This window comes from Orycteropus afer, unplaced genomic scaffold (genome assembly GCF_000298275.1).
Source record: "Orycteropus afer afer isolate SDZICR_OR568_19922 unplaced genomic scaffold, OryAfe1.0 scaffold00343, whole genome shotgun sequence".
NCBI lineage: Eukaryota > Metazoa > Chordata > Mammalia > Tubulidentata > Orycteropodidae > Orycteropus > Orycteropus afer.
The window spans coordinates 383,513-407,075 of record NW_006921930.1 but is presented as its reverse complement, the minus strand read 5'-3'; the positions used below and the strand labels follow the sequence as shown (position 1 = coordinate 407,075).

At 38.6% G+C, this 23,563-nt stretch overlaps 1 protein-coding gene across 1 annotated transcript in view; it reads left to right on the top strand.

Moving 5' to 3' along the window:
* KITLG (KIT ligand) overlaps window positions 1–23,563 on the top strand; it is a 95,606-nt gene that overhangs the window by 33,688 nt on the left and 38,355 nt on the right. Inside the window, exon 4 of the mRNA XM_042782493.1 lies at window positions 11,937–12,050. Coding sequence (XP_042638427.1) covers window positions 11,937–12,050 — 114 coding nt within the window. The remainder of the gene's footprint in view (window positions 1–11,936; window positions 12,051–23,563) is intronic.

Genomic DNA, 23,563 nt, shown 5'->3' with positions numbered 1-23,563 from the left:
GCTATGAGTCGGGGCCGACTCGACGGCACATAACAGCAACAACAACAACATACATATCTGGCTTCATCTATTATTGCTTATTCCTAGAATTTCATTTTCCAGTCACGTCACGAACTTGAAATTCTGTGAAAGTGCTTTGTTCCCTCAGTCTGAGGGCACCTACAACTTCCTTGGTCAGAGGTCTTCTCCTCAACTCTCTTTGACCTGACTACCTTTTATTCACCTTTGAAGAAGGGGGTCATCTCATCCCAGAAGTTATCTCTAAGCCATTCCCTCTACCTCTTCCCCGAAAAAACATGTTTATCTCAACTTGTATGTCGTTCATGTTTCAGAGAATTGATTTCTGTCTTGTATTCCTGAGTAGCTTGAACTTCCTAAGGTCAATGACCATATCTTTTGAGTCTTTGTATTAGGCACTTATCAGATACAGATAGATGTTGAATGAGTATTGCCTCTTGGTAGAAAGTTATTGAAAGTCTGAAAGCACCTAATTTTATTTTTATCAGAAGGAACAGCTTACCACTTTTATTTATCTTTTGCGTTTCTCCTCTTCTTCTAGCTTTTTTTTCTTCATTTGTTTTTTTAAAGCTATAACTAAGTATACCTTGATTTACCTGCACTATTTGTTTACTTCAGCCTAGACTGGTGGTTTCAATTTACAACTTTATTCAGTTAAAGAGACATAGATGTCTTCCAAGGAGGGGTCACTGTGAGTTGGATCTGACTCGACAGCAGTGAGTCTGGTTTTTTTGGTAGATGTCTTCCACAGCATAGGCATTTTAAATAAAATTTAATAGTTTATTAAATATAAATAAAACCAGTTTTATTATCTGACTGGCATGGTATTTTTCTTTCCAGCATAGTGTAGGTCATTGTTCAAACGCAGCCCAATGATTTTATTAGCAGTGCAGTCATTAGTAAGTTATTAATCTCTCTGAACTGTTTTTTACTCACCTGCAAAATGGGGTAACAATATCTTTCTGGTTGATGAGAGTATAAAATAACATCTGCAAACTACTCATCTATTGTTGGCCCTTAGTAAGAATTCAGTATATATTGAATCATTTCCTCTTTAAACAGCATTTATACATAAAACAAAAGGAGTGACTATCATGTGATGATTTTCTTTCTCCATTTTTTTCCATCAGTTACAATACCTTGACATCCTTAAATTTCCTTTTCACATGAAAGCCATTGTCTACCTTTTCATATTAAGTAATTCCTTCCTAGGGAGTGCAGTTTTATGTGAGCATAAACTTTTTTCTTTACAAATATAAGTGATCAATCATATTGCAAAATGATTTTGTTTCATGTCTTCACAAAAGGATCGACACAGAGAGAGGTGAAAGGGTCTTACCATGAGGTTTTAGAGCTCCGAGTTGGACTTCAGGCTCCTTTGCTTTTCACTTAGCCAAACTGTCAACATCTGCTTTACTCATAGCAGTGAAGTTTAAAAGCTAGCAAATCTGATAATTGTTTCCTTTGACCCTTTAAGATGGCTGGGCCATCTTTCTAGAAGAATTTGAATCTGTGTGGGATGATTGGGTACTTTCTTAATAATAGTTGCAAATTTTGAAGCAATAAAAAATCTGTTGAAGGAGTCAGATAGAAGTAAATGGTTGGTTATTTACCAAATGAGAATGCTGTTGTTGGTTTACTTTAAGATTATTTTTGAAAGGATGTGTTTATATGACCTTAGATGACCTGAACCCAGGACTAATTGCTGTACCTGTGTCTTGGTAACTTGCTTTCTGGCTCTGGGTAGCTGAGCTGGTTGGCTGTCTTCCAAAGCACATTTGGGCTACAAGGGTACTGCCTGCTTTGCTAGCTGGCATGTGAGATTAAAGAGAAGATGAATGTGGTTTTTGGCAGCAGCTGCTGTTTTGTTCAGGGCAGTCCTAATACTGCTTTGTAGGTCTGTGCCTAAAGAAAATGAGCGATGGAGACACTCAGCTACCTTTTCAACTTTGGGAAATCTGTAATGTGGACGCTGGCAATGAATATTTTATAATCATTTCTCTCATTCACAGAGAAAAAAGAGTTTGTGTTTTTCAAGTTTAGAAGCCTTGAAGCTGGTTTCTTGAACAGCATATATTCCGATGTTCTTGGACTGTGTGTGTATTAACTTCTGCTCAAAGAAGGGAGTCTGTGACATGACTTCTGTGTAATAACACATGTTCAGATTAAGTAAATAGTTTGCTTTAGTGGGGCTTTGCAGCTCCTTTCATGGCATGTGCATTTTTATTGTATGGAAGCCTCTTGTTTTTAGGAAAAATTGGTAACTGGGTGACTATTCCACTGGAGGTTTCCTGAAAATAAGAATTGTTGTTGTTGTTATGTGCGGGTAATATCTTTGCCTTAAGAATCTCTGAACTCATCTTCATTTTGCTCCCCGCTCCCGCTCCCTTTAAAGTGCTTTCCCCTCATCGCCTCTCAGAAAACCAGTGCCATTTGCCATTGAGTCAATTCACTGTGCCCACTGCACTGCGCGTTACAGCAGACCTGTACTGCGTGGTCAGCCGCTGCTTTTTCAGAAGTAGATCGCCAGCTCTTTCTTCTGAGGTGCCTCTGGGTGGACTCAAACCTCCAACCTTTTGGTTAGTAGCCAAATGTTTTAACTGTCTATACTACCTGGGACTCCTGTCCTGCTATATCTGTTACAATTGAGTATGGATTTTAGTCACTATTATTTCTCTGTTCAGTAACTTTTCGTCATGTAAGTAATATGAAGGCAACTTTTGGCAATGAAAGGGTTATTGGAATTTTGTGTGTTTTAGGGAATATTTAGGGACACTTTTTCGACGCATGCCTCTAAATAAATTTTTGAAAATCTAGAACTGCTGACAATCAGATTAACATGTCTGTGCAGTGAAAGGTTATCATGAAATGAGAGGTTATCACACATTGAGTGTGACCTAGAGAGAAAAGTTGTACAATGCTAAAACAAAGTAGCCAAAGAAAAATGGCATATACAGAAGCAGAGAAAGTTACAGAAAAAATAGAGAGGGGATAGCCCAAATCCAAAAGATACATTGTAGAGCAGAAATCACAGATACAGGGACATTCTGCTTCGGCATCCTATCTCTCTCGGGGTGTGTGCCTGCGTGTGTTGCACACACCCACACATTTAGGCACTCATCTACCCTTGTTGCAGTTTCCAGAAGTTGGAGAAAGAGGAAGAGAGAGAAAGCAAAGATAAATATTTTGTTGGTATATTGGAATACCTCACTAATTAGATGTCAGTTGTCCATTAACTAGAAGTACTTTAAATGCAGTTGGGAACTAAGAAGTAAGTTGAAAAAGGCATCTGAGCTCCAAATCAGTGTCAAAATAGCCATGTACAAAAGGGCATACTCTTTGTTCATGGAAGATTTATTCTATAAAGTTTCTCTCAGACTGGGTTATTTAAACATTTCTGAAGCACTGGTTTCCCTGGTTTCCTAGCTGATCCCAAAACCATAACAATGAAATGAATGATTGCACAGCACCTATAGTTTGAAAAGTTGCTCATTTGATTTTCACCACCAGTCCCTTGAAATGAGTGAAACAAAAATTATCCTTATTCTCATTGATTGGCTGATAAAGTGATACTTAGGGAAGGATTAAGTAATTTATTTGAGGTCACATTGTAAGGGGCTCAGAAGTTTTCTGAATCTGTGTTCTATACTCTGTCCATCACACCACTGGTTTTCAAAAGCATGTTCCCCCCCCCCCCCGCCCTTGGAAACCTTTGTTCAAACAAAATCTTACCCAGAAGAATGAACAAATAAAACAGAAAAAAGCTGAGCTGCTTTGCCTAAAGCAGGGGCTCAGGGCCAGGTTTCTGGCAGGGGCAGCTCACTATCCTCACCAGAACCAACTTGTACATCCATCCCTACACTACACTATTCATTCATTAATTCATTCAGGAAGTACTTTATTGAGCTCTGTTTTGGTTTTCTGTTGCTGCCCTAATAATTTTATATTACATCACCACAAAATACAATGACTTAAGCCAATACACATTTATTATTTGATAGTTTTGGAGTTCAGAAGTCCAAAACCAGTCTTAATGGGCTAAAATCAAGGTGTCATGGGGCTTATTCCTTTCTTGAGGCTCTGGGAGTGACTCTCTTTCCTTCCTTTTCCAGCTTCTAAAAGCCTTTCACATTGTTTGGCTTGTGTTTCCCTTCCTCCTCCTTCAAAGTCAGCGATGATGAATTAAATCCTTCTCTTATCACACCTCTTATCACATCTCTCTGGCCTTTCTTCCATCTTTGCATCTTCCTCTGACCAGAGCCAGGGAATGTTCTCCATTTTTAAGGACCTGTGCAATTAGGAAGATAATCCAGGATAATCTACCCATCTCAGATTCGTTGATTTTTGACATCTGCAGTCTCTGTCACCGTGTAAGGTACCGTGGTCACAGGGCCTAAGTATTAGAAAATGGACGTTTTTGGAAGGTCTTTTCTGTGTGGGCCATATGTTGTGTTTGCCATCAAGACTACACAAAGCTAGAAACAGGCACATTAGCAGTAAGAATAGCTTATAAGTAATGTTCTGAAGGTCTGGGAGAGACAAGAAACTTAGGAAACAAGCAAACAAAAATGCAAATAAAGTTTTTTACAACAGTAATTCAGATAAGTAGAATAATTCGGAGCTTCCTGGAAGAGAGAAGTTAAAACTACATAAACTGAGATTTTGTTTGAGAAGCCCGAACCGTCAAAAACAAAAGCAAAATTTAATATATTTACCCACTGTTTAAGAAATTAGGGAAGTGTTTATACTACATTTTAGAAACATTTCTGCATAGAATAACACTGAAAATTTATTTCCCATGGAAAGAAGCAAGCTGTCCATCTCAGCCCTCTCCTGGGAAGAGTGATAGAGGAGTTATTACTAACTCTGTGCAGAGTCTCAGTGTATTTCCCCATTGGCTGCTCTTCCATCCTAACATTTCTGTATGTCGCAGTGAAGTCGACACAAAGGGGAAGGGAACTTTATGCAAGATGCGATATTCCTTAACAGTAGGGCAGTGACTTTTTTTTTTTATTAAATTGTTTTTTCTTTGTGTTGTTGAATACACACAGCAAAATATATACCAATTCAACCATTTCTACATGGTGAAGTGTCTTTTTGTATGCAAAATAAAATTACAGTTTATTTAATAGTTTTCAAGTAAAATACTGCAAGAAATACATCTGCCAAGGATATTGAAAGTTATTATGTTAACATACATTTAATTTTAGCTCTGATCAAATAGATTTCTAAAAAATAAGCAAAATCAGACCTTCACAGATGTTTGTCCAACTGATGCAAAAATATTGATGCTGCCTGAGTGAAAACATATTTTGTAATTATTATAGAAGTTTTTCTGTAAATATATTTTAAGAAACTATCAAAGAACATCTATGAAAAATTCTAATATTCTGAAATAAAATATTTAGCTGTGACATGGCATATGGAACGAAGTTGTTTCCATAATGCTTGGTATTTGCAAAATCATTAAAGTTTCAGAGTGATATTCTCAAAGTCCTTACAATACTCTAGCAGATCTTGGGGGGAGTACTGTGACATTATAGGGTAGTTAAGAACACAGAATTTAGAATTGGACAGACGTGTTGTTTTGTTCCGGATTCACTACCTCATTTTTAAAATGAGAATATATGAAACTTTAATTTTGTCTTTTATATGCAAAACTGCAAAAAGGACAGGGAGGTCAGGTGTCCTCTGACTTCACAGAAGAACAAAACCAAACTCACTGCCAGTTGAGTCAGATCTGACTCATAGTGACCCCTCCTTGGATTTTCAAGGCGGTATCTCTAGGGAAGTAGGTTGCCCAGCCTTCCTTCGAGGAGTGGCTGGAGAGTTTGAACCGCCAGCCTTCTGGTCAGCAGTCAGTGTCAGACCAAGGCTGATCCCCAGGAAACGGAGGTCAGACATGCTGCCACCCTCCAACCTTTTTATCAGTTCTGACACCAATTGTCCCTGTCACAGAACTCTCTTTTTCTCTGCTGGGTTCGATAATTCGTTGCAATGGCCCACAGCACTCACAGACAGTATTAATGATTATGGACTTTAATAGGAAAGTAACAGCTTACATGCAGGTTCAGGAACATGCTGAGGATACAATTCTTCCATCAGGACAGCCTCCCCTCAGCCATGCCCTCAGGCACACCTCTCTTTGGCCCTTGGCCTCTTGGGCTGGCTTCAGCCCTGCTCAGGCAAGTGTTACACTGCTCTTCTAGCTTTGCCAATAGGTGCATCCCACACCACCAGCAACCTCATGCCCAAAGACCCTCAGCTTTCTCACTCTGTGGGTGGGCAAGCCCACATCTCTGTCTTGTGCTGGTCTCTTGGTTCTACTGTCATTGCTGCCACCATTTCTCTGCTCTCTCTCTGCCAAGGTGGCACAGTACAGGGATTCTGGGTCCAAGGACGCTTTCCACTACTGGCTTCTCTTTCTGTCTTGATAGTAGTGAAATTCCTCCCTTCTGCCACTGGGAGTGCTTATTTTAAGCCTAGTGGAATGACAAAACTGACCAGTCCTCACATTAGGGTCTTATATGTCTTTTTTGCACAATCCAACCCCCACAGGGTGCCATGTAGCTTATTTATATTACAAACATGTTATCCAATCCCCTTGGTGGGCCACAAGCACCTCACATTTGCATAATTCTACCCAGTCATCTGGTGGGAGTTGCAAAGACTGTGGTGGGAAGACCCGTATCAAGTAATTCACTGCACCACAAAAGTGCTCCGTACTAGAATATGTTTAATGAATGGAGACCCCTACTCACCATTGTAAACACAAGTGGCTATACTTATGCCATCTGACATATTGCTTGATACAACTCATGAGCTATTAATACTCATGTTCAAGACCAGACCCTCTACTTGGGGACGAGATCACACCCATTTTTGCCTATACATTGCTTAAATAGTTCTCCCTCTTCTGACTTACGTTAGACAGTGTGCTTCTCCTGCAGCCTGTCTTAAAGCTCAGTAGTGCACTTGATGCCGAGTGACTTCTGATGTGTCTTGAGAGTTTGATTGTCAATCTGAACAGAAGATTATTGCTGTCTGTAGAGCAGAGTAGGCATTGGAATCCCAACCCTCCAACTTCATCTGCCTTTTCCTTTTTTCTGAAGCATTTAAGACCTTTTGATATGCTATGCCATCTACCTACTTGTTACGTTTATTGGTTATTGTCTGTCTTCTTGCACTAGGAACTCGGCTTCATAAGGGCAGAGATTTTTTTTTTTCATTTTGTTCACGAATCTATCCCTAGCATATAGAACAAAACCTGGCACAAAGTAGGTATTCAATAAGTATTTTTTGACTGAATGAGTGAACAAATGTTTGTTTAGTGTTTGTTCAATTCCAGGTATAAGGTATGGTGAGAAGAAGTGACAGAATTCCTGCCTTCCTATTTTTTAGAGCCTAGAATAATATCCAGTCGCTTTGGTGGTATAGTGCCTAAGGCATTTGACTGCTAACCAGAAGGCTGGTGGTTCAAACCCACCAGCCATTCCTCCGAAGGAAGATGGGCAATCTACTTCTGTAGTGATACCGCCTCAGAAACCCAAGGGGAGGGATTGCTGTGAGTCAGAATTGACTTGATGGCTGTGAGTTGTTCTTTTTTTTTTTTTTTTTTAGAATAATAGCCAGTAGTGAGACTGGCCGTCTACAGAGAGCCTTAAATAGGCTTCTCAAATCATATCAGAAAAGATGGCTGCAAAAAGGACTTGGAGGCAGCATCGTGTATTTCAGGATGGTTGGGTTTAGGAATAACAATACAAAAGAAAGCCAAAAACCAGTTGCTTTGAATCAATACTGACTCATGGTGACCCCGTATGCGTATGCTCTGTATGTTTTTCAGTGGCTGATTTTTTGTAGATTGCCAGGCCTTTATTCCTAGGTACCTCTGGGTGGACTTGGACACCCACCTTTCAGTTATTAGGCAAGTGTGTTAACCATCTGTTCTACCCAGGCACCCTGTATAAAAGAAATCTGGAGTTTAATCAATTATATTTACACACATGAAAGAAGACTATATCAATAAAGAGGTTCATATTTATATATAGATTGGGATTGTCCAAATAGAAGAATCTACAAAACAGAAGTCATTTACAAAGTAGTGTAAGGGAGAGAGTGCTTTGAAGAGTCAAAACAAGTACAGTGCTTAGTCCTATAGGTAGGTGTATTTCTTGTGTGGATAAGAGTACCTCAAGTGGTAGTATCTGGGGAAAAAGGTCAAGTAATTCTCTTTTATCTGATTCTTCATTTATCTAACCATCTTCTGTTGGTAATAATTTGGAGTCCTTTACAAAAATCAAGGAGTCTTTGTGGCACAGGAATTAAGTGCTCAGCTGCTATCTGAAAGGTCAGCAGTTTGAACCCACCAGCCTGTCTAATGGAGAAGAATGGGGCAATCTGTTTTCATAAAGATACAGCCTTGGGAACCTTATGAGACACTTCTACTCTGACATATAGCATCTCTATGAGTCAGAATCAAACAGACAACAATGAGTTTAGTTTATTTTCAGAATTACCGAAAAAGTACTACCTGCTGACACAATTTCAGTTTTCTTGACATTGGAATACCTTTGCATTCCAGTTCAGAGATTTCTCTTGTGAGTTTGGTTATTCTGAGTCGCTCTCCCAGAGCCTGATCAAATCCAGGTGCACTATTGATAAAAAACAAACCAAACTCACTGCTGTGGAGTCAGATCCGACTCGTAGCGACCCCTCCTTGGGTTTCTGAGACAGTATCACTACGGAAGTAGATTGCCCACCTTCCTTCTAAGGAGTGGCTGGTGGGTTTAAACAACCAGCCTTCTGGTTAGCAGTCAAATGCCTTAGGCACTATGCTACCAGAGAGCCTGTAATGGACGTGACCAGACACTGCCAAAGCCGTAACTGAGGTTCCAACAAACCCTATATTGTCATTCTTTTCTAAAATTCTTGACATTTACTTATCTCTGCCTTAAGGTTAATATTTAGTAAGGTACATAATGTAAAGATTTAACACTATAGTGCTCAAAGTAACCTTAAGCAAAATTACTGCTAATATAGATCACAATGAAGCCTGGAAGGAGCTCACTCCCAGCCTCAACTCTCGGCCAAACAAAAGATGGCCTAAAGGTGAACATTAACAGCAGGGAGGTATGCACTCCCATTTAACAGGAACAAAATAAAATAAAATAGAACACAATGTTAAAGCAATATGATTTGATTAATAAAAGACATTAAAATAGTTTTAATTTTGTTTACAAGCCTTTCTGTCTATGTAGGAAGCATTGCAGTCTTAGAAATTTTAGCAAATGAGAATCATCATTTGGTCCAGTGTAAATGCCAGTTAGCTTGAAGGTAATAATTGAAAATAATAATTCAGTGTTCCTTTTTAATGTGTAGCTAGCTAAATAAATGGAAAGGATGTGCAGCCGTGTGCAAGTGGGGTTTTATGTAATTTTAAGATGTCGTAGCTCATCAAATAAATCTCACATATTTTCACATATCTTCACATCTCCATGCCTTTGCTTGTGCTGTTTATTTTTCCTGGAATGCTGGTCCTTTCATTGTTAATGCTTGCAAATTCCTTGTTGTCCTCCAAAATCCAGTTGGAGTCACCTTTTCTTTCTGGCTTTTCTTGGCACTGTCTTCCTGCCACGAGTTCTCTCCCTTAAGGTTAATTGATTAATTGCTTCCTCCTCTGTGTTCCCCAGCATTTATCACAGGGTGTGCTTGTTATTTATTAACCTGCCTCCGAGTTTCAAGGGCATCTTCATCATCTTTGTTTCCCTAGTGACTGCTACTTGTCTCATAATAAGTGCTCAATAAATGGTTATTGAGTTTGAGTATTAGGCTGTTTTCATATTAGTTAGTCACTGAGTCATCCAGCAAATATTCATTAAGGGCTTTTCATATGCAAAGTACTATGCTAAGTGTTGTAAACATATTGAAAAAAATCAGATACAAAAGTTCTTAAAAATCTGAAGTATTGTGTAATGAGGGAAAATACATCATCATGCATAAAAGTAGCCATAGTACATGGTTAAAAACCAATGGCCACGTAGTCAGTTCTGACTCATGGCCAACCCACCTGTGTTAGAGTAAACCTATGCTCCAATAGGGTTCTCAATGGCCTATTTTTCAGAAGTAGGTCACCAGGCCTTTTTTTTTTTTTGCCAGGTAACGCTAGATGGACTGGAAATTCTAACCTTCTCATTAACAGCTGAACACATTAACTGTTTGCAACACCCAAAGACTCTTTGACACATGGTAGAATGAGTTAATTTCCAAAAATAAACACACACACATAAATATAGAAGAGAGAGAGTTTATATATTATATATATGGTTTATAAATGAAGAGGATGTGAAACACTTACTAATGAAGATCAAAGATGGCAGCCTTCAGTATGGATTATACCTCAAGATCAAGAAAACAAAAATCCTTACAACTGGGTCAATAAGGAGAAAAGATTGAAGTTGTCAAGGATTTCATTTTACCTGGATCCACAATCAACATCCATGGAAGCAGCAGTCAGGAAGTCAAAGGACATATTGCATTGGGCAAATCTGCTGCCGAAGACCACTTCAGAGTGTCGGAAAACAAAGTTTGAGGACTAAGATAACGCCTGTCCTAAGTCATGGTATTTTCATTGCCTCACATGCATACAACAGCTGGAAGACAGAAGAAGAATTGATGCATTTGAATTATAGCGTTAGCAAAGAATACCGAGTATACCGTGGACTGCCAGAAGAATGAAATAAATCTTTCTGGGAAGAAATACAGCCAGAATGCTCTTTAGAAGCAAGGATGTTGTTGTTGTTGTTATTTGCCGTCAAGTCGGACCCAAGTCATAGCGACCCCTCCTTGGGTTTCCGAGGCAGTATCACTATGGAAGTAGATTGTCCAACCTTCCTTTCAAGGAGTGGCTGGTGGGTTTGAACTGCCAGCCTCCTGGTTAGCAGTCAAGTGCCTTAGGCACTATGCTACCTGAGCTCCTAGAAGCAAGGATGGAGAGACTTTATCTCATTTAATGTGGACACGTTATCAGGAGGGACTGGTACCTGGAGAAGGACATCATGCTTAGTAAAGTAGAGAGTCAATGAAAATGGGGACGTTTTCAGTGAGGTGGATTGACACGATGGCTGCAACGATGGGCTCAAACATAGCAACAATTGTGAGAATGGTGAAGGACCAGACAATGTTTTGTTCTGTTGTGCATAGGATCACTATGAGTTGAAACCGATTTGATGGCACCTAACACCACCACCAAGATCTTTCTGTAGTTTATAAATGGCAGTCATAACTTCCTGCAAGGGCTCAAGAATATCTTCTTGTTGGCTGAGGAATTATTTTTCCTTGTTTAAATAGCTAAAAAGTTGTGATTCAAAACAGTGATTCTTTTGTTGTCCCATAAGTTGGGTTAAATTTTGCCCTAGATCTAAAAATATACCTTTCTTCTTCATTTTAACTTGGAATACGGTTTGAAACTGTTGGATAAAAGCACTGCTCAAGAGTTACGCTGCTACTTGCCAAAAAGTTAACATTTAAAATAGAAAGTTTCCTTTGGTGCCTTAAGGTACGAATTTTATGCATGCTCTACTTTTCAGAAGACATCCTAAGTGATAAATCCATTACATGTTGCTGCAAGTTTATATCTAATTATCATTAGGAAATTGGCTGTAGAAAGCTTTTGACAAAAGTTAACAATACATTATTTTACTGAAAGAAATACTTCAAACCATATTTTATCTGGGATATTTTTAAATGTGGTCATCATAGTTTGGATACTTAGCATTAATTGTATTTAAGCCAGTAGGATATTTTTTTAATATGGTAAATTTACCATTTCTACATCAAGGCATCAGATGGAGATGTTCGTAGTTGGAATAATCACAGATTTTAACTGAAGGTCACCCAGAACTTTTTCTGTTTTCATTTAGACTTGGATTATCACTTGCATTTATCTCCAACTGCTCCTATTTAATCCTCTCGTCAAAACTAAAGGGATCTGCGGGAGTCGTGTGACTGATGATGTGAAAGACGTCACAAAATTGGTAAGTAGGGATTGCTTTCAGCAGTTGTGACTCTTTTCCTTGTGTTTGTTGTTGATAAAAGTATTTTGGGTCCCCCTGCAAAAAAAAAAAAAAATTAGTTTTTGTATAAGAAAGAAAAGGGATCATTGATTTATTCTAAAGGGTTATTCTAAAGAGTTATACCTGGAGAGATACTTCAGGTCATGATGAACTTACTGGTGAAACTGGCCCATTGTACACACGCCACTGCAGTTACTTTGTTTCGTCATTGGACCATTCCTTTCAGTAACTTTTCTTCTCAGTTACTGTTCTCTCACAATCGTAACAACAGACAGAAAGGTGAGCTTCTAGCAGGGTCTTCCAACAGCATGAAGACTCTGTCACGTGTGGACTGGTGTTTGTTCCCGGTGCATAGTTGGAGGAGCAGTTTGATGCCCAAATATTGAATGGATTTCTCTCCCACATTTGCCACATTGTAACACTTCCATCAACAAAAGTAATTGGTCACTGCCAGCTTCTGATGTGCTTCTCACCATGCTGGTCTTTAGATTGAAAACTCAGAGAGGACAAAATACATCTGGAAGGCATTTTTTCCAACTCACAAGAATAAGTATTTTCATGCTCATTTACACTATAGTGTGTGATTTCAGGATGCACAAAGTTTGAGAGCATTTTTTCTCAGTTCTTGGTTCAAAATAGCCAGTCAAGTTCTACTCAGTTATTTGAGTATTGCATAAGAGAATAGAGGTGATATGAGAGTAGGGAAGAAATGAAGGTTGCAATTTAGACAAAGAGAAAAGTATATTTGTTAGGATAGTAGTTTATGCAGTAGAAGGGCTCTATTTTCCTTGCTCTTAATGTGTATTTCCTGATTTTTTTTTTTTTTTTTTGGTGGCAGGGGAGCTTCAAATAAAAAGCTGAACTTTAAAACAGAATTTTAATGGTATGGTCATTGTCTGGTTTAGCCTTAAATCACAATTAGAAATGCACGCACCTAAACACACACACCCCTTGATGATTTATGCAGACTCCTTTGCAAGAAAAACATTATTTGATGTAGCACCTGAAGATGTGCCAACATGTTTTATTGGGGGAGATGATGACCAAAGTAATACAACAACAGCTGCCTACTATATGCCTAGCTAGAGGTTGGATATAGGGATGGAAGAAGGAGAAAGTATTTTTTTCAAATTATAGATACTGGTCTTTTCCCTCAAATTTCTTCTTAGGTAGTGACCCCCGAAGCAATACTAAAAAGACAATGTGTTGTATACGAAACTTTCTGTATATTGGTAGAATACGTTGAATGGATGAAAAAAATAAGTGCTCCAGTTGTTTTGAAATATTGTTGAATATCTCAATCATTTGTGATGCTCATAAAAATTACAGGAGCATGTAAAAATTACAGGAACATGCAAAAATTACAGCCTGGGCTCCACTCCAAGAAACTGATTTTACAGGTATAAGGAGGAGCTACATTTTTAACAAATTTCCAGAATAATGTTTAAGAAACATTGCTGTAGATGACCTATCAAAGTCTAGAGGTCAAAAATGTCTAGATCTGAATTTAATCTCAATTCTTATTATAACTGGTTGTATCTATGTTGTATGGATTTATAAGGATGTCAGTTAACACAGTCTTCAGTGTTTCCTTAAAGTAGCTCATGACTGAGAAAAGGTGCTCATGTAACAGAGGGAGCTAGGAATGAGTAGGGGAAGGCCTGCAGTGGCCCCTGGGACCAAATTTTAAATATATGGTCAGTGAATCATAGTTGGAACATGATGGTGTATGTGACCACTGACCAAGCATATCCAAGATTAACATGGTATGTAAGAAAAATTCCTTATACATGTTATCATTTACTCCATATTTGAGACATATGACTTAATAAGCACCACTTCTTTTCAAATGTCAAACTGATCATTTCAAGTGGTATAAGTAGGTATAAGCACCTTCTAAGACTTTCTAGTTGTGTCTTTAACTTTCTACTTATTATCAATCTGCTACCTGTCAGTTAATACAACAAGAAATAGCAAGAAGCATTAATAACAGGGGAAAGAAGAGATGCCTAGAAAGAAATACTTACTAATAATGGCGCTGGAATATCATTATTCACTCTTATGGAAAATGTCAAATAATTAAACTGAAGACAGGTATTTATTTATTTATTTTTCAACCCCTTCCAGCTACTGACTTGGGGAGGAACAATTTAATTTCAACAGCTGGTGTTGTGAAATTAGTGTATTTTTTTGGATTATAATTTTTAATAAGCTACTTGAAAAAAATTCAAATTAATGAAAAATAGGACCCAGAAGATCACTTCTAGTTGAATAAATAAAGACCTAGATAATTCACACTTGACTGCTAACCAGAATGCTGGTGGTTCAAACCCACCAGGCACTCCACGGAAGGAAGGTTGGGCAATCTACCTCTGTAGTGATACCGCCTCCCGCCTCGGAAACCCAAGGAGGGGTCACTATGAGTCAGGTCTGACTCGACGGCCACATAACAACAACAACAACATTTCCTAGGTTAAGAAATACAAAAGTATAAAATAATCCTTGATCCACAGCATTTGTAATCGAGTTGGGGGGTTAGACCCTCTCCATAGAGAAATGAATCCATATTACTAAAACTACAACAACAACACATGAATGGGACAATTAAAAAGATGCCATAGTAAAATAAGACTTAACCTGTGCTAATAGATTGGTTAAGTGGGTAAGTTTTGGACTCTGGCAGAGCTGAGTTGAAATCCCAGGTCTTTGACTTTGGATAAGTAACAACGTTTTTAAATATCACTTCTTCCTTCACAATTTTGTAGTATAGACAAATGCATGTATAAATATTTACCACAGTTATTGTCATATATCTTTCTGTGCCTCAGTATACCGGGATACCAGTATAATAGAGAAATTAATAGTACTCATAAAGTGATTGTGAAGATTAAATGAGTTAATTGATCAGTACCTGGCATATGGTAAATCAACAAAGAGTCTTACTGCTGTTGAGTTGATTCCGATTCATAGTGATCCTGTAGAACAGAGTAGAACAGCCTATAGGCATCTCGAGGCTGAAAGTTTTTATGGAGGCAGACTGCCACATCTTTCTTCCACAGAGCAGCTGGTAAACTGCTGACCTTTTGTTTAACAGCCAAGTAAGTGCTTTAACCACTGTACTACCAGGGCTCCTTGGCACATCGTAAGTGCTTGCTAAATATTAGCTATTAGTAGTAGTTGTGGCATTAGGAGTTCCTTGGTGATGCAAACAGTTGAGTGCTTGACAGCTAGCTGATTGGTGGGTTCAAACCCACCCAGAGGCACGTAGTGAGTCAGGCCTGGAGATCTGCTTATGAAAGGTCACCACTTTGAGAACCCTATGAAGCAGTTCTACTCTGCACAGGTGGTCACCACAAGTTGAAATCAACTCAACAGCCACTAACAACAATAACAAATGTAGTGCCTTTTATAGGGTTCTTCCATGTTGGAGATAGAAGGGAATTGAGAGACAATTTACAAGAGGTTTCATAAATAAGGAAATTGAAGCTCAAGAGTTGTTAAACCAGCTCCAGGCCTCTTTATCAGTGTGTTGTCCTCTGGAACTTGATTTACGAACTGTGTTCTAGAACCCCTAAGGCCCTATGCTTTTATGTATCTGGGTTTCCAAATAAAACTTGGTTTGGAAAAAAGAAATTAGTTGATGAAAAAATGTTTGGAAGACTCTGCTATAAGCTAGTGTTTTCCTCACGAGAACCACCTGACTGGGATCTTTAGGGTGCTTATCAAAAGTACAGAAGTTTAGCCCCCTACTGAAGAAACATAGAATCCCTACTAGTGGAGGTGAGGAATGGGAGTCTAAGTGTTTTTGACCAGCATCTCAGGTAACTGTTGTTGTTGTTGTTGTTATGTGCCCTTGAGTCGACCCGACTCATAATGACTCCTCCTTGGGTTTCCAAGGCAGTGTCACTACGGAAGTAGATTGCCCCATCTTCCTTCCAAGATTCAGGTGACAGGCATTTAAATAAAAGTACCAGGACTTCTGTATAGGCCATAGTGGTAATAATGCTGTTTTTGTTTGTTTGTTTGTTTGTTTTCATGCTCAACAGAAGCCAAGTGTTTCTATCCTTGGCCTGTTATGAGGTGCCACCCAGTTGATTTGGACTCATAATGACCCCATGTACCAAGTAGAACTGCCTTATAGGGTTTTGTAAGCTTTATTCTTAATGGGAGTGGGTCTCCAGCGCTTTGCTCCCTTGGAGCTAGGTAGGTTCAAACTGCCAACCTTTTGGCCAGCAACCAAGTGCTTAAGCATTTTGCTGCCAGGACTTCTTATCCTTGGGCTCAAACTCCTTAATTTCTCTAATTCAGACTGTAATGGGAGAGACTTTTGAGTTTTATGGATAAAGGTAAATCACAGGCTTTCTGTAAAGAATGGTAGGGCAGGAATCCTGGCTTGTTGGAATTCTAGCTTCACTTTTACCAAGCTTTCTGACCTTGGACAAAGCACTGAACCCTTACGGAATCGATTTCATGATGTGTAAAATGAGAACCCAGATCTTTTCAAATGGAACCCCAAATAAATTGGACCTACATATACCTTCTATGCCTTTCTGAAGAGAGGGTGCATAGCTTTCTTTGCTTCTCAGGTCTGTAACCCTTCAAAGAAGATATGAACTACTAAGTTAGAGAACTTTGAGGACCCTTTTCAGCACTGATATTCTTTTATTCCATAATGATATTGTTTCATGTTTGTACCTCCTGGAATAATTCAGTAATGCTTTGACTAATGATTATTTTGAATGAGAAGACTTCTCTTGGCAAGCATGCACTTTATTAAGGAAAAGAAATTTACCTAACAATACTTTTATGCCTGTGCTCACAATAATTTCTTCAACTCAGATTCCTTTGCAGTCTCTAGCCTCCACTGGTTCACCTTTATATTAAGTAGCAACGTACTCTGTGCCCACAAACCTTCAGTTTGTTTGTTCGGGATGATTCTCATGTCACAGAAGCACATAATTTATGTCTGTACCGTCATTTTTTTTTTTTTTTTTTTAAATTTCTTCTTGGACGCATTGTACTGCCCCTACAGTCCCCATGGTTTTCGTTTGAAATGCTTCAGGCGTGTTTACTCAGCGTAATAGTTCATCTATTTACAGAACATTTTGCTTTGTTTCTAAAAAATGTTGCAAGACTTGTTTCAAATGGCAAACTCAGACCTACCTAAGGAAAGGGTCAAGTATCTGGGAAGAAGATGAGTTAGTCTTTAGAAACTCGTGTCTATGGGACAATTGGGTTGTTTGATGGTTCTAAGTGTTAATATGAGGAAGAACTCAAATATTGATATAGTTCAAATTAGTTTTGCCCTTTACTCTTCCTCCTATCTCTTTCATTTGCAATACATTCCCTTCATCTGGGGCAATTTAATTAAATGTGGCTTTGTCACTTTTTAAAAATGTTTTTATCCTTAAAATTCTAATAAGTATTGATTTATCTTCCTCCAAATATTCCTTTTACAGAGGGCACTGTCTCATCCCCATCTTGTGAAAGTGAAAGTTTCTGTCTTAAAGATCAGAGTTGGATGCATAAATACATGACCCCTGAAGTATAATGTAGTGAGAGATTATAAAATCTTCTCAGGTAACAAATTTTCACACCCTGAGTGGACAATTTAAAATAATTCTGATTTTTATTCTTCAAATACTGTTTTCTTCAAATAGAAGCACTACTGCATTCAAATGAAGGATTAGTGTCTCAGAAGCTGTCCATTTCTGGGTGACATTTAATATTTTCTTCAGATAACATGCACAGCATCTCTTTTAAGTACAGTTGTCTCATAGTTTGATTTGACCTTTAAAGAATAGTTTGATAGGTATTTGAATATTCAGATACTCAATTTGATAGCTGTATATTTTTTAAACTTTATTTTGATTGGCTTGCAGTCTCTAGCATTGATTTTCAGTAGAAAATTTCTGTTTATTTAAAGTTAAATTTAGGACTTGTATTATTCAATAAGGGATAGAAGTAATCTAGAAATAATATTTATAAAAACTGTAAACTAGACGACTTCCTACTTTACCAAACATGCCAATCTTATCATGAAGGAAAACAGTTATTCTTTCTTTATAGGATGAAGCTACGTAGATAATATATCTTCTTTTCCTTGGCTTTTTAAAGCAATAGTCAGTTATTGCATGAGTATTCAGGCACCATGCAGAGCACTGTGTATAGATTATCTCTGTTAATCCTCACAACCCTATGAAGTTATTCTTTTTATTTCTGTTTTATTGGTTAGGAAGATTAAATAACTTACGTGGTATCATTTGGAAATAGGAAGCTGAGTGGAGATTTAAATCCATAGCAACCTGTTTCTATAACACAAGAACTCAGTTTGTAATTTCTAATGCCTTTTCCATTAATTTAAGATCCAAGTTTCATCTGCAAGTTAGGTATTATCATGGTAACCTCTTGAATTTTATTTCTTGGGTAGTACTCACTTTATCTTAGTCCCTGGGTGACTCAAAAGGGTAAACACTTGACTACTGTCAAAAGCTTGGTGATTTGAACCCACCCTGAGGCACCATGGAAGACAGACCTGGCAGTTAGCTTCCAAAAGGTCACAGCTTTGAAAACCCTAAGGAGCGCTGTTCTGCTCTGGCACATGAGGTGTCTCCATAAGGTGGAATTGATTTATAGTACAACGACAATAAATAACCTAAAGGCTGGTGTTTCTAATCTACCCAGTGATGTCACACAAGAAAGACGGCGCAATCTGCTTCCATAAAGATTGCTGTTGCTCTTGTTAGTTTCATCAAGGCAAGCCCATGTGTGTCACAGTAGTACTCTACTCCATAGGGCTTTCGAGGCTGTGGCCTTGCAGAAACAGATTAGCAGGCCTTTCTTCTGAGACTTTCTGGGTGGGTTCACACTGCCAACCTTTAGACCAGTAGTAGAGTGCTTAGTCTTTTGTGCCACCCAGGGTCTCCTCCATACAGATTACAGTGAAAAAGTCTATGGAGGAGAGTCCTACTCTTTAACATATGAGGTGTCCATAAGTTGGAATCAAATCTATGGCAATGGGTTTGATTTTAGTTTTTGGTTAGTCACTTTATCTTATTATGATAAGAATGATGGGGCAGGAATCCTGGCTTGCTTGTTGGAATTCTAGCTTTATTTTTACCAAGCTTTTTTTATTATGATCAGGAAGCTACCATATTGTGGAAGTTCAGTTAATACTGCTTAATTGTGATGGAGCTCTAGTAGCACAGTGCCTAAGGCATCTGACTACTAACCAGAAGGTTCGTGGTTCACACCCACCAGCCACTCTGCAGAAGCAAGATTGGGCAATCTACTTCCATAAAGATTTACCACCTGGGAAACCCAATGAGGGTCACTAAGAGTTGGAATCGACTTGATGGCAGTGGTTTTGGGGTTTTTTTTTTTGGTTAATTGGAGTTATCATCAATTTGTGTCTGTGAAATGGCCTCACACACACACAAAAAAAACAGTTTTTGATCTATTTTATTTGAAAAATGATTAAAGTCAACTACCTTTATTTTCGTAATCTTCACTAAGAATAGATGACCCAGAAAAGTCTCCTGAAGTTGACATCTTAATGTTTTAAAAATCACAAATTGAGCTATCATTAGAAGAAAAGAAAATGAACCTCTGAAAAGTAAAGATAGATGACCTAGTTGTTAGATATTTAGTCTAATGGGAGGTGATTTATCAGGAGAAACAAACAAACAAAAAATGATAGTGTTTCCCTGTGATATTTCTGAAGTCTGTACAACAAACATTACAGTAAGGTACTGTTTGTGACTTAACTATGATATATGGCATATAAATTGTAGCAAAGAGCTTTATTTCCCTCTAGAACAGTGGTTTTTAAACTTCTCTGGGCCATAGATGACGATGAGAATCTGAAAATCGTAAACAGGTTTATGTTTTATGTACAGTATCAAGGGGATCTTAATCACACACATATTGAGTCAGACCTTGAGAAACCTGTAGAGATACTGTCTTGGAAACCCAAGGAGGGGTCGCTGTGATTCGGATCTGACTCAATGGGAGTTGAGAAACAACTGGGACAATTAAATGACCCCACAAGAAGATCCAGGCAGAAAGATGAGGCAGTCTACTTCTGCGAAGATTTATAGCCTTAGAAACCTTATGGGGCATTTCTACTCTGTCCTATAGGGTCACTATGAGTTGGAATCCATTCAGTGGCAGTGGGTTTGCCAGTAGGACTATGCATCAGTCCTTATGCAAGATACTGTCTTATAGTGTTGCACTCCTTGGAGAGAACAATCATGGGAGAAAGAAGGCCTATTTATGGACAGGGAGATAGTTCAGGGGGCAGGAGTGCATGGAGGAATGGACACAGCGAAGAGGTAACTATCGGGAAGAAATGGGAGGGGAGCTGTTGCATTGGGGTAAATTGTAGTCAATGTCATGAGACAAAGTGTATATGAACTGCTGTATGGAAAGTGAATTTGCTCTGTAAACTTTCACCCAAATCACAGTAATAATAATAATAATAATAAAAAGAATATCCAAGCAGCTGCCGATTTCATGACATTTAGGAACCTCAGTGACCTTTGAATCATGAGACCCAAAAGTTGTAGATCCATGATCTAGAGGAGGGGGAGAGGTTTAAATGTTCTAGCTCTAAGTTCTTTTTCTCCTGAGTCCAAATACCCTCAGGGTGTGGTACGCAGCCACTGCCTGTTTGGTTTTCAAACACTTTTTCTTGGCCCAGTTTCCCACATTCTCGCATGTTGCTCCCCTATGTTGTTTTCTTTTTCATTTTAGTGTCACTAGTATGGTCAATCCTCAGGCCATCCAGAAAAGGAAGAAGATGGGGCCCATCTAATAAAGTTAGCCCATCTTCAAATAACTTGCTTTTATTGTTTTATATATTTTACAATCTGGCATAGTCTGACATCCCAGCACTCCAAATCTTATATAAAGTAGGTTACGTAAGGCTAAAGGAGTAATTTAGCCTTTAGCAAAATTTTCTTTCAGGACGTTTCTGTTTCTTTGCCATTAATTTATTTTACTAGGGTAGATTTGTTTTCAAAATATGTAGCCTTAGTTAGTTATCTATCTAACTCTACTAATAGCACACTTCCCAAGAATATAGATCCTGTTACTGCTTTGCTAGCTTATAGTCTCTGTATAAATATTTAATTTAACACATATATAGCAGTTTCCTAGTGGTCTCCCACCCTGTCCCTGTCTCTAATCTCTCTTGTTCCAATCCATTCTTCTAGATGAATCTGCAGTTTACCATCGTTTCAGCCTTGTTTGTCAATGCTGCTCCATTCCTTATATAAAAAAGTTAAATAAGACTGAATGTATTCTTTTGTAATGATCTCATTTACATTTTCCACTTTATAGACGAGATGTGGAAGTCCCACAGATAGGAAGCAGTTGAACCTAAGGCCGAAGTGACTTGTGTAGATATCTGATCCTGCAGCTGTTCCCACTGAACTTGACTGTGCCGCCCCCGCCCAGCATTTGACCTTAGCATGGCTTCAGGTCACTCTCTAACGTGGTTCTCCGGACTTACTTCTCCATCTTATCTGCTAGGGCCTGATTTATCTTGCCCATCACCCAAACGTGCCATCTGCTTTCCTATTTCCTTGCCTTTACATATGCCCTTTTCTCTGTCTAGAATGCCCTACCCCTTGCAGTGACTAATAATAGAAACTCATATGTTCACACACCATGCTAAGCAGCAAATATTTTACTTAAGTTAAAATTTGACTTAATCTTTATAAATCAATTGTTAGGTGCCATTGAGAATCATACTTCATACATGGAGTGTTCTGATTATTAATGGTTGTTTGCAGCTATTTCTTCCAGTTTTGAATGGTGCCACATCAGCAAATGAGAGTCCCGAAAGCTTTACACCATCTATGTCATTGAGGTCAACTCTACTTTGAGGACACAGCTCTTCCCAAGTCATATTATGAATGCCTTCCCACCTAAGGGGCTCAAGTTCCGGCACTGTATCAGACAATGTTTCAGGGCTATTCATAAACTTTTCCAGTAATATATCAGACAGTGTTTCACTGCTATTCATAAGGTATTTCTTGGCCAGTTCTTTAAGAAATGGATGGTCTCTTCTTTTTTCCAAGTCTGTCTTAGTTTGGAAGCTCTACTGAAACCTGTCCACCTTGGAGACGCTGCTGGTATTTGAAACACCGGGGGCATAGCCTCCAGCCTCACAGCAACACAAAAGCCACCACGGTATGACACACTGACAGAAGAGTGGTGGTTGTAAATCAGTTACAATTCCCATTCTACACATGTTGAAATTGAGGCTAAAGTAGATTAGCTCTGAACAGGTGGCAGGCAGGAATCAAAGGGGCACCTTGTTTCCAGAATGTAATCCCTGTATCATACTTAACTGCTTCTTAGAAACATCTTCCAAGTTTCTGGCCAAAGTTTCCCTCTATTCTATACAACATTTTTGAATGATCAGAGGAGCTGAATTTATCAAAAGGTTATCTATGCTTTCTGAATGCTATTTACCATGATATAATTGGTTAGAAAGTAAGATAATATTAATGAAGTAAGCATAAAATTGTACAATTTGACTTCCTAAATTTCCTTCCAAATGTAATGGGAAGGGAACCAGTGAAAGCCAGGAAAGTAGTAAAGGGTTGACTGCCCTGTAGATAACTACACTGAATACAGCACCAGGAGCAACTGTTCATGGTAAACTGGTTATAAATGGTAAAACATTTTTCAAAAATAGTATTCTTTTTCAGTCCCATCAGAAATTAAATATTAATAGATAATCCTAATGCAGAAATTACTTATACATTCCCCACATGGCATAAGGTGTGGCAAATTCAATGTCTTGGTCAAAGAACTTCTCATAAACTTTATTTCATTTCTTGAAACCAATTTATTTGTAAAAATTACTAATAACATGGAATTGATTGTTGTTGTTGTTAAGTGCCATTGAGTTGTCTCCAACTCATAGCTACCCTATGCACAGCAGAACAAAACACCGCCTGGTCCTGAGCCAGCTCTACGATTCTTGCTACACTTGAGCCCATCACTGCCGTTACTGTGTCAGTCCACCTCCTTGAGGGCCTTCCCCTCTTTCGTCGACCCTCCACCTTACCAAACATGACATCCTTCTCCAGGGAATAGTCCCTTCTGACAACATGACCAAAGTATATGAGACAAAATCTGGCCATTCTCACCTCCAAGGAGCATTCTGGCTGCACTTCCTTCAGGACAGACCTGTTAGGTCTTTTAGCAGTCCACAGTGCTTTCAGCATTCATCGCCAATACCACAGCTCAAAAGCATCAATTCTTCTTTGGTTTTCCTTATTCATTGTCCAGCTCTCACATCATATGAGGTGATTGAAAATACCATGGCTTGTGTCAGGCGCACCTTAGTCCTCAAGGAGACATCTTTGCTCCTCAGCACTTGAAAGAGGTCCTTTGCAGCTGATTTGCCAAGTGCTACGTGTCCTCTGTGAGAGCTGGACAATGAATAAGGAAGACCA